General features: G+C 39.7%; 1 protein-coding gene across 1 annotated transcript; it reads left to right on the forward strand.

The window, feature by feature from the left end:
- Positions 1-3672: 3672 nt before the first annotated feature.
- On the forward strand, positions 3673-10091 carry lhcgr (luteinizing hormone/choriogonadotropin receptor; the record flags this gene model as incomplete). The annotated part of the gene is made up of 10 exons (XM_083694567.1): positions 3673-3749; positions 4731-4802; positions 5163-5237; positions 5535-5609; positions 5991-6065; positions 6360-6437; positions 6851-6919; positions 7035-7109; positions 7455-7640; positions 8876-10091. The coding sequence occupies 10 exons, from the start codon at positions 3673-3675 to the stop codon at positions 10089-10091; spliced, it is 1998 nt and encodes a 665-aa protein (XP_083550693.1).
- Between the last annotated feature and the right edge of the window lie 1264 nt (positions 10092-11355).

Consider the following 11355-nt stretch of genomic DNA (forward strand, 5'->3'; position numbering starts at 1 on the left):
TGATTCTCTTTCAAGGTCCCTCTGACCTTCCGCTCCAGTTGAACTTATATGACCTTATGCTCCAGTTGAATTTATCTGAAAAATAAACACAAATTCAGGCTGATAGAACATACTTTAATTGTGTATTATCTCTGTTTTGTCTTCTGCACTTCAGACAAAACACTGTTAAAGACCATTCAATTTAATGGTATTGTTCAGATAGGCCTACAATAATACTCATATTAAGCTATTTGATATTTCTTGTTCTTTTAGGTCATTTTATTGCACCGGTAAAATGTTTCATAGTTTATTATCATTATGCTTTTTGTCCGGAAAAATAAATGTATCATCTAATACATGGAACAATTGTGGTACAATATAACAGTGTGGTAGGACTGTGTTGGTAACGTGTATTGGTAACAGAGACACAGCCATCACATTGCATTCTCATGAGGCTGCAATGATAAATTGTTCTGACAGTTTGATCGGAAGACACGGGACTCGGGTAGGCGTGACTGAGCACCTGGAGTGCTTGAAGCATGCGCTCCACTGTTTTAAAATTCATTATTACACATTATATAATGTTGTGCACCAGCGACCCAGCTTCAAAGGCATATTTATTTGGACTTATGCACTGAGTTTTTATTCTAATGGAGTTATGAAAACAGAAGGCAAATCCGCGCTACATCCACCGAGTCTGTTCAAACAAGAACGTAGATGGTCATAAAGCCTTGCTCCTAGGGTAGGCTATTTGGGATTCACCAGGAAGACGAGGTCTTGCTTAAATTTGAGCAGCGTGATATTTCAACAATGTGGATATCGCTCCCCTTTCTCCTCTTTCACTCTGTTTGGCTCTACTTTGGCTGCAAGTGCGCCTCAAGTTACGTATGTCCAGGGATCTGTCGGTGCTTCTCCACTACCATTACATGTAACAACGTGACAGAGAGTTCCTTTACGATGACCCAAAGAGATGCTAGATTGTAAGTAACACTACCTTAATTGAGCGCGCCAGTGTGAATGAATGAGCATGCATGGTACACCAATGAGAGGCAGTTAGATTAGCAAGAAAAGTAATTTTAATAGACTATGACATATTTATGGAGGATAAAGATACATCGTTTTTCTTTAAAGTAGTAAACATCCCTGTGTGTTATATGGATGTAAATTGGCATAGGCATAGCCTACCTCTCGGAGATTGTGCGCATTTGCGCACGGCCATTGGAAAATAAGTGTTCAATGAGAATAATATCAACGCTAGGATGATGTTTTAGAAACAAACGTAATATGCTCTAGTGCGCTATATTTTATATGACTTTCAGATGATCGATTTGGTCTGGTACAATACAGTAGGCTAGTGTTACCAGTGTAGTGCCTTGCCATGCGTAAGTGCGGCATTGCGCGCGTTAGGCTATTTCTAGCCTTATAAATCAACTAAAACTTGCCTGTATAAGTAAGTGAAAATTCCTTATGGCATGAATTATAGCTGATGTATTTCTGACGCACACGTTCTCCATTCATAGGCTACAGTATGCGCTGGAAAGTACAATTTCTGCTGGGAAGCGAGAAGCAAAATGCTAAAGCGTTATAATGAACACGGGCTGAATTTTCTGTCATCGTGAATTTAGAGCAGCTTTAATATTTTGAATGTATCGTATTGGAAGGACCTCTGCTGTTTTCTCAGCCCCCTTGGCTTTATCTCAAAATGAGATGTCTTGTCTTTGTTTTAGATTGGATATGAAAGTTTCCCACTAAAGAAACAGAAACAGCAAAGTCAAATTATATTCAATCCAATCACAAAACTGGGTACCCTAATATATTATCCTTCATTGATGCTGATATTTTGAGGTGCCATATATGGAAAGGGATCCAAAGCTGGCTAGCTAAGGTTGTAAATCAATTAAAAGAAAACTCTCTTGGCAGAGTAGAGGACATTTCCTGCAGTGCAATGTCCAATGGTTGTCTGTCTGCAAATGTACAGACTTGGACTGTTTATAATTTCCCCAAGCCTTTTCTCTACTCATTTGCTGAAGACAAGTCTATCAAAAAATAACTGATGTCATGACATTCCAGTTGCTTCTTGTTGTGGCTTTAGCTTCACAAAGGTAAAAGGGGTCATTTATGAAGACAGGGCATGGATTCAGTAAACATACCATCATTTACAAGTTTATGTGTGCCTTTTGCTTTTTGATATTGTGTGGTGTACAGTAACACTGTATCAGGAAAATGATTCCATTATTTGTGGATAGAATAGTGTTTTTATGTAATTGTAGTCTCATTTCATTTGGATGCTGCCTTGGCTCATGAGGTTCAAGATTGAAATAGGGCCATATGAGAGCAGGCAGTGTATGTACTCTACACTACCCTGTTTTTTTCCTAAAGACCAAAAAAAACCTAATTTGGTAACATTACATCATCAGGAATGTTGAGTGTCTTCAGGAAAACCTTGTGAGTACTGTGGCGCTCACCTCTTATTCGCATTGTGTCTAGTAATTTTCACAAGCCTAAGCACCCCACAGACATTATCAATTATGTTTTACACCAATGCTGCTTGGACAAGCAAGACTGTCAGTTGAAATAGACAGGTTACTGTGTTTCTTGCAATTGGGGCAGTCACCTGTTCAGTCTACATGCCACAGGAAAATTGGATCTGTGGTTTTGAGGGAGAGAAAGGAACTCTTTTGATAAGTATTTTCATTATACTTTACAAAGGCCTGTATAAGACATAATTTACCCTTCATGTGACTTAGACTGAATTACATTATCACAACATTAAACTTGGTATTACTCAAGTGCAACTGGAATTACAGATCATTGTGAAAAGTTCATGGGTGCAAATTGTATTTTGGTCAATTGTTTATGACTGACCTATATAATAATCTTTAGTTTAATCTATCATAAAATGTGTATCATTCAAGATTCAATTCAAGATTCAATTCAAGATTCAAAGTGTTTATTATCATTGGCACAGTAGAAAACATGTTTCCCTGTACAACGAAATTCTTACTTTGCTGTCCGCAGAATGCCAACCAATGTAAAATATACAATACAAAAGAATATACAATATATACTAAACAAATGTACAAGACAGCAAAATTTAAGGCATAAAATAAGAATAGCAGCAATAATAATAATAAACAGTGCAAACGTAGCAGTGCAATTATGCAAACTGGTTATGAGGTAGTAGGGTTATATTAGTCTTAATCTCCTATGGGTTGTTTAGGAGCCTGGTGGCAGTGGGAAAGAAGGAGTTCTTTAGTCTGGTTGTCCTGCATTTAACACTTCTGTACCTCCGGCCTGAGGGTAGAAGTGTGAACAGTCCGTGCTGGGGGTGGGTGGGGTCCTTGAGGATGGAGGCGGCTCTCCTGTGAACTCTGCGGTGGTAGATGCTCTGCAGGGAGGGCAGTGCATCTACCACCGCAGAGTTCACAGGAGAGCCGCCTCCATCCTCAAGGACCCCACCCACCCCAGCACGGACTGTTCACACTTCTACCCTTCTTCCTATCGTCATTTGCATGAGCATCAGCATTAAAGTGTTAACAATTCCATCTGAAATTCATCTAACCCCTCCAGCACATTAGGCAGTGGCAAAATGACTCCTAAAGCGTGATCCATCTGTACTGTGTTCCCAGGTGGTGACTTTTCTGTTGCGATTTCAATCAGAGAATCTGTGTGAGTTTCACATTTTGTGTTAAGATGACACACCTCTTCATCCTCTATTGTGGAAAAGCAGAGGGTTGTACGTGTGAAAATGAACTACCTGTGAAGGAAAGGTCAAGTTGTTTTCTCAAAACCAAATGCAGTTCAGTTCAGTTCTATGTCTCAAACCAGTGGCTCAAAAAGCAGTGCTGCCATGGGGTGTCTATTGATGGTGACATCAGTGCTAAATGTACGAGGTTGCCAGGTTGTTTAAATCCTTGAAGACTGAAAATCTTGACCCTTTTCTCTCTAAACCACAGAACCTTGAGTCTGTGTTGATAAGCATCTCTGAGTACAAAGGCTATCAGACAAACAGTGAAATGAAAGTCTTCACACATACAACGCTTCACCCCAGCATTTAAAGAGAGCATTTACATTTACATAATAAACTTATTCCGGTTAGGAAACAATAAAGACTGCAAAGCCTTGAAACTTTGTAGAAACTAAAACTCTCCTACCTGAGATTGTTGCATTCTATTCATAAGAGACTCATTGATGCACTGTGAGAATATAAAGTAATATTTCCCATTTATAAGTATTGATAATAGCTTATCAATTAATGTTATCATAAAATGTTATTAACATGTTATAATGGCAACTACAATTGTTTGTATGGTGCACATGTCTTGTGTTTGTACTGAGGAGGACAACGGATCAGTGGCTGGCATTGTACAGGCAAGACCTTGAAAGATGTTATCAAGCAAAGATGTTATGAGTGTGGAAATTGTTTTTAGGAACAAGGACTTCCTTGACTTTTAAGATCAAGTATTGTATCTAACTTGCTTAAGAATAGTATTGTATTGTATCTAACTTGCTTAAGAATGGCTTGAAGAATGGCTTCAGACGACTAAGCATATTAGTGTTGCAGCCAATAGACTATGGAAACAGAGATCTCACATTAAAAGGTACACAAAACAAACAGGTATATTTGGTTAGCTTGCTTCAGATAGTCCAGACTGCCTTGAATTAATGGAAGTGCAGTAGTAGCTTTATTTAATGGATAATCTGTAAAACAGATTAATTGCAAATCAACTTTAAACATCCTCACTTCTCAGGGTACTGAACCATCTCTCTCTGAGCACCATTGCCAGTTACACCTTTGATGGCCTGAGAAGAGTCCAAAGAATGTAAGTATGAGATGTTCTTCATTTGTGAAAATGTCATCAGAGAACATACATTATGGGAATGAATTTGAGAAAAAGTCCAAAATGAATCCTATTTAGAGCACCAGCACCTAACCTAAGAACTAATTAATAGTTCAATTGATGTTGTTTTTTGGTAGGCAGACACCATCTACAACTTTCTGTGTTTGCAGTGTTATTACAGACCCCTCAGATCATCTCATTAACCTCTGAGCTCAGTGTGACGACATTGGCCCCATTTTGTCTCAACAAAGCAGCTGATTATTCTGTCTGGATATTACTGAAGTGCAAATTGTGTTTTGGTCAGTTGTTATGAATGACCTGTTTTTCCTGGTGTGATTTCAGAGAAATTGCTCAAAGTGTCACCCTTCAAAGCATAGAGACCCTTGCATTCAACAACCTTCTCAATCTCTCTGAAATGTGAGCAAATTTTGTATCTCATCAACAGAATACTCATCCAAATGGTCTCTTATATCTTCACTTCTACTGAGTATCTCAGTGTTTACATTGTTTCCCCAAGACATCCCTGTTAAATCTTGTTTGCGTCATAGACTGGTATATGAATACTGTATGTACATGTATATTGTAATAATTGACTAGTAATTTTTATTCTGATATACTGTAATGCTTTACAGAGATGATGTTTGATTTTATGAATTACTACTATAAGAATTTGACCTCAGATGCTGTGTATGACGTCATATTTTTGTTTTGTAGCTCCATCCAGAACACAAGGAGCCTGGTACACATTGGTCGAAGGACATTCAACAACCTTCCTAAACTGCGTTATCTGTAAGGAGCCTCCTGAACTTTAGAGATACAGTATTTCAACTTATACAGGGAGGGCACTTCCTCTAACTTATTTGCACTACAATATTTAAGGACCTGCGGCCCGCTGTGCTTTATTTAGATTTAAGCTTATTGATAAAGCCGACTGGTGCTTAAACCCAATACCATAGCAGTCACAAGTTCTATGTGACTATTGTACTAATGTACCAATAGTACATTATTTAAATTAGTATGTTATCACCAAGTGATGTTTTTGTCTGTGTCCACCTTTTCATTCAATAAAAAGAGACCCCTGCTGAGAATGTGTGATTTTCGAAGAGAAAGTTATAGTTGCTTGTTTTATGAGGATAACAGAAATACGGTCTTGCTGTTTTGTGTCAACAGGAGCATCTCCAACACTGGGATAACTCTGTTTCCTGACTTGACATCTATCCATTCTCTCGAATCTATCTTTATCTTGTAAGTACGGGTCATTGATTTTGAGGGCTTTGACATTCTTTTGACCAGTGGGACCCTAAAAGTGTCTATTCTCAGAACAGTGTCTAACAAAAACGTATTTCAAGTTTATTATTGTGACACAGCCAGAAGTTTCCCTCTTCATCTTTGGTCGTTTGTGTTTCAATCAAATTCCTTTTCAAGGATTTTTGAGCTGCTAAATCATTATGGTGGCAACTACACAGGCTACTAGTTATGGTTTGACTGATCAAGGGATGTTTCTTTCATTTACTCACTAAGTCGACTGTAATCTTACAGGGATATCTGTGACAACCTTCATCTTCTGTCAATACCGCCAAGTGCTTTTGTTGGGATGACAAGTGAAGACATTACAATGTAAGTATCGTACCATTTATGCTCTTTTGTGTTTGAATAATTACAGGTGTTTTTTATGTATAGCATATTCACCTCTTTCAGTCCACTTGAGCATTTATTTATCTATAAGAGACACAATTGCGATCTACCTATAGTTGCTGTTGGTTTTACAATGTCTTCACATCAATGCACTGGATGATTTGAGTTGTGCATTGTGCTCTTCTGAAGGTTTTGCCCCTATTGTCATAAATTGAGTTAGGAGTTCCCTAAATGTATAGCACTGATCATTATCCACATGAATGCAGCACACAACAATGCTAGTTATGTTGTATAATATTCCAAAGTTAGGCAGCAGGGCAATCATATTATGGCTAGAATCTGCATCAGAAATCTAAAAAGCCAATGACATTGTTCCTCCTCTTTCTTTCTTGCAGGAACCTGTATAACAACGGCATTAGAGAAATTCAAGACTGTGCCTTCAATGGGACCAAGATAGATAAATTGTATTTTTTCCCATGCTTTTAACCTTTTTCTAACCCTAACCCTAAAAAAAATTACTTGGTGCAAACTGCAGCAGTAAACAATGCTTGCTTTTCGATCTACTTTATTTGTTCCTAGGGTATTAAAGAATAACAGAAAGCTCAGAGTGATCCACCGGGAGGCCTTTAAAGGAGCTGTGGGGCCTGCTGTATTGTAAGTGACACTCTTTAGCCTATTTGTCAGGTCAACTTTGATACAGGATTACTTTTGAGAGTGGAATGTGGTCAAACTGTGCGTTTAAACTCTTAGTGAATATTATTTTTAGATCATTTTTACATACAGTATAGCTTGATATTTGTATTACTCTCAATAAGCTCTGTATCTAATACACTATAAAAAAGGTTCTACATGGAACCAAAGACCCTTTTTTGGTTGAGTGGAAGAGCAATGTTGGTTTTGTGTGTCAGTGTGTACTTATGCATACATGCACATGTACAGTATGTGTGTGTGCATCTCCAGGGATATTGTGTGAGTGAGTGTATTATTTTTGTTTTACAGAGATGTCTCTTCCACAGCTATAGAGACCTTACCATCACATGGCCTGGACTCGGTCCTGATACTGGTGGCCCGTACAGCGTATGCCCTGAAGAGACTGCCTGCTCTGCAGCACCTGGGGAACCTGCGTGAGGCCCACCTTACCTACAACAGCCACTGCTGTGCTCTCCACAGCTGGAACACACAGAGGTGACAGGAAGTACACAAGAGTGCTCTAACCCACAGATTTATTACTCTCTTGATATTTGCAATGAAGTTAGATATATCTCATTTGGGTGTGATAAAAGCTATATATGTTTATGGGATGTCCCGATGTTCTTTTAGCAAAGTCAGAGTGATATATGGCTTTGATTCTCATGACATTAACACACCACCAACAAAGCAACACATTTGAAGTGTCACTAACCGTAGGATATGAAATGAATTAATGATAAGATTTAATTTGTTGGACAAGAAGAAGCAGAAAGACGTTGAGTCACCATAATTTTACTGACAGTGAACAAAAGCATAAAAGGAATACACAATACCTCACAGGCCCCCTAGGCATATCAGTACTAGGCATTCACCTGGAATTAAATCATACCATTTGTAATGGAAGGATCGTAAGTGGTGAAAATATTTGCCTCTGTCTGTTGCAGTTCATTAATGAGGCTTACAGGCAATGGGATGAAAAGGAGGCCCACTTAACAGTTATCTCATCATCAGTATAGGTTTGTAGTATGCCCCATGCTAATTTTTAATGCAGAAACCAATTATTAAATGTATCTCCATTTCCTCTAGGGACGCTCCCATCAATGCTGCATTGAATAACGGGTCTATATGCTGTGATGACAGTAGTGCATCAGAAAAGTATGATTTTCTTTACTTCAATGGTTTAAAAGCATTTCTTGTCACTAATTATTCATTATTCACTAATTATTCATATACAATTTTTTGGATGACATAATGTTAATCGCTCTCTTTAGACCACAGAGTCCTCAGTTTAAGGCCAACAAACCTTTGCCATATAAGCTTTTGCTCATGGTAGTGGAGAGGTGTGCCCCTCTCTGTCCATTCAGGTCATTTCTTGACAATGTTTTTTTTTTTTTTTCTGAAATTATAGAAAAACCTGTAGCATCACTTTAAGGCTATAGTAAATCATTCATTACATTATGGAACTGATAATCTCAGTAAATATACCTGGAATACTGTGTTCCTACTTATTCGGCTTGCTGCTGAACTAATTAGAACCTGTCTGACATTGAGTAATGTTGTCTCTCACTCCTGCTCTATCAGTTACACCTCATACATCTTGACATTTCAGAATTTCAGAGAACTGTAAACATGCATCCCCTACGTGGGTCTTTAGGGAAAATGTCGATATATCACATCATGCTGCTAAAGTACATTCTTGCCTTTACTATTTTCCTCTCTTTGACCATCAGGGCTCAAGGTGTTATTGCAGCTTCATCAGACTTACCCCTACTGGTGGAGGTGCCAGTTATTCCAGAGTTCTTGACCAAGGATGAAGCATTCGGAAGTGTGGATTTTGAGTATCCTGATTTAGACTTCTGTCAGACACGACCAACTCTCCAGTGTACACCTGAGGCAGATGCATTCAACCCCTGTGAGGACATTGCTGGTTTCAGTTTCCTTAGGGTGGCCATTTGGTTCATTAACATACTGGCAATCGCAGGTAACCTGATAGTGCTACTGATCTTCTTTACCAGCCGCTGCAAGCTGACTGTGCCACGTTTCCTCATGTGCCACCTGGCTTTTGCTGACTTCTGCATCGGTGTCTACCTTCTGATGATAGCTGCAGTGGACTTGCGCACGCGTGGCCACTATAGCCAGCATGCCATTGAGTGGCAGACAGGGGCCGGCTGTAACGCAGCTGGCTTCTTGTCTGTGTTTGGAGGTGAACTGTCTGTCTACACATTATCCACCATCACTCTTGAGCGCTGGCACACCATCACCCACGCCCTACAGCTAGAGCGGCGTCTTGGCCTGGCACAGGCTGCAGGCATCATGGCAGGGGGCTGGCTGATCTGCCTGGGTATGGCACTGCTCCCCTTGATCGGAGTCAGCAGCTACAGCAAAGTGAGCATGTGTCTGCCCATGGATATAGAGACACCTCTGGCTCAGGCCTTCATCATCCTCCTCCTCCTATTCAATGTGGTTGCCTTTCTTGTCGTCTGTGTTTGTTACGTGCTGGTCTATCTGGCAGTGCGGAATCCTGAGTTCCCCGGCCGAAGTGCTGATGCCAAGATAGCCAAGCGCATGGCTGTGCTCGTATTCACAGACTTACTCTGCATGGCGCCCATCTCCTTCTTTGCCATCTCTGCTGCCTTCAAGATTCCACTCATCACTGTTACCAACTCCAAGATCCTCCTGGTGCTCTTTTTCCCCATCAACTCCTGTGCCAATCCCTTCCTTTATGCCATCTTCACCAAGGCTTTCAGGAAGGATGCATATCTGCTCATGAGTGCTATGGGGTGCTGTGAGAGCAAAGCCAATATGTATCGTATGAAGGCCTACTGCTCAGAAAATGTAATTAAGAGGAGTTCTGGCTCTGCCACTAAGGGCTCCCGCACAGCGATAAGGATGGTCACCCTCCCACAGCAGAACTACCAGCTTAAAGAGGGGGGAGACCAGGACTAAAGCTGGATATGGTCTCTGAGGAGGAAACCTGATCAGAGTGTTCCCTTCTCTCTTTCATCAACAACACCTAACAGTATTGTATGTGACCTGCAGGTCATTACAGTGGGACAGAGGCAAGACAGGAAATTAATTGAAAAAGAGGATAATGTTGTATTGTTGATATTGTTACTTTTTCATTGTATTTGACACTATTGATTTTCTCAACCACTGCAAGACAAGAAATGGTGTGGAACTGTTTGTTCTGACATTTAAGAATACCTATGGTGTAAAAACAGCAGAATTTATAAAAGGGGCTAGTCAGGAATGTATATCAAAGGGATTGTTGTGCACTCAAATATTATTTCAAAATTGTTATGCCTAAATATGTCATCAGGCATGTGGATAGTGTGGAAAACCTCTGTATATCCTGCAAATGAAGCAGTTTATGTTTTGAATTTCACATGCACTTGGTGAAATCGATTGCTATTTCATATGGAATCATTTATTGTGGAAAATCTTCAAGCAGTTAGTCTCCATAAGTCCAAGGTCGAGTTGTGTAGAGCTACCTTAAAGCCTTGTAAGCCATGGAGGCCTAGTCCATTTCGCTAGAATAGATTTTTTTAGTTTTACATATAGTTTTAGTTTTACATAGAGTAGGCATGGGGCGCCGCTTTGTGGACGAAGTGCGCTTTTTTGGGGAAATTAGATAAATAGCCTGGTATTGAGGTAGCCTCACTGTAGGCTGTGTGTTATGCTACTTATACATGTGGGATTGTTGTTGTTGTAGGCCTCATATATTAGTCGAGACGAATACAGTACAAGTAATCCATGGCAAAAGCAAGGTGCGTCAATACTGTATATTAATAGTCAACCCATAAGGCAAAAAAATAAATTAAAAAAGAGAATGATGTTAGTCGTGTTTTGTTGGTGAATTAAAATAGTTTGATCATCGTTCCTGTAGTATTGTATGATTACATTATAGCCTCGGTAACAATGCGACCCGTTGGAGTGACGGCCCGACCAGATTGTTTTTTACATTTTTTGGGGATGGCCCGCCCAGATGGGCTCCACGAAAAACTTTTGTGACATCACGAAAAAAAAGTTTATCTTCCCTGAGAGCGTGATTTCCAATCGCTGTGTTGTACGACGTAGGACAAAAACACAGGCAACTAGCGCTTTTTGGCAAAAGAATCCGATCGTTGTTGTTCAACTATGATGTTGTGTAGGCCTATTCTTGATGGTAACGTCTCCGAGGGATTAAAATGTGTCTGTCAAAGTGAGAAAA

This window comes from Argentina silus (assembly GCF_951799395.1).
Source record: "Argentina silus genome assembly, chromosome: X".
NCBI lineage: Eukaryota > Metazoa > Chordata > Actinopteri > Argentiniformes > Argentinidae > Argentina > Argentina silus.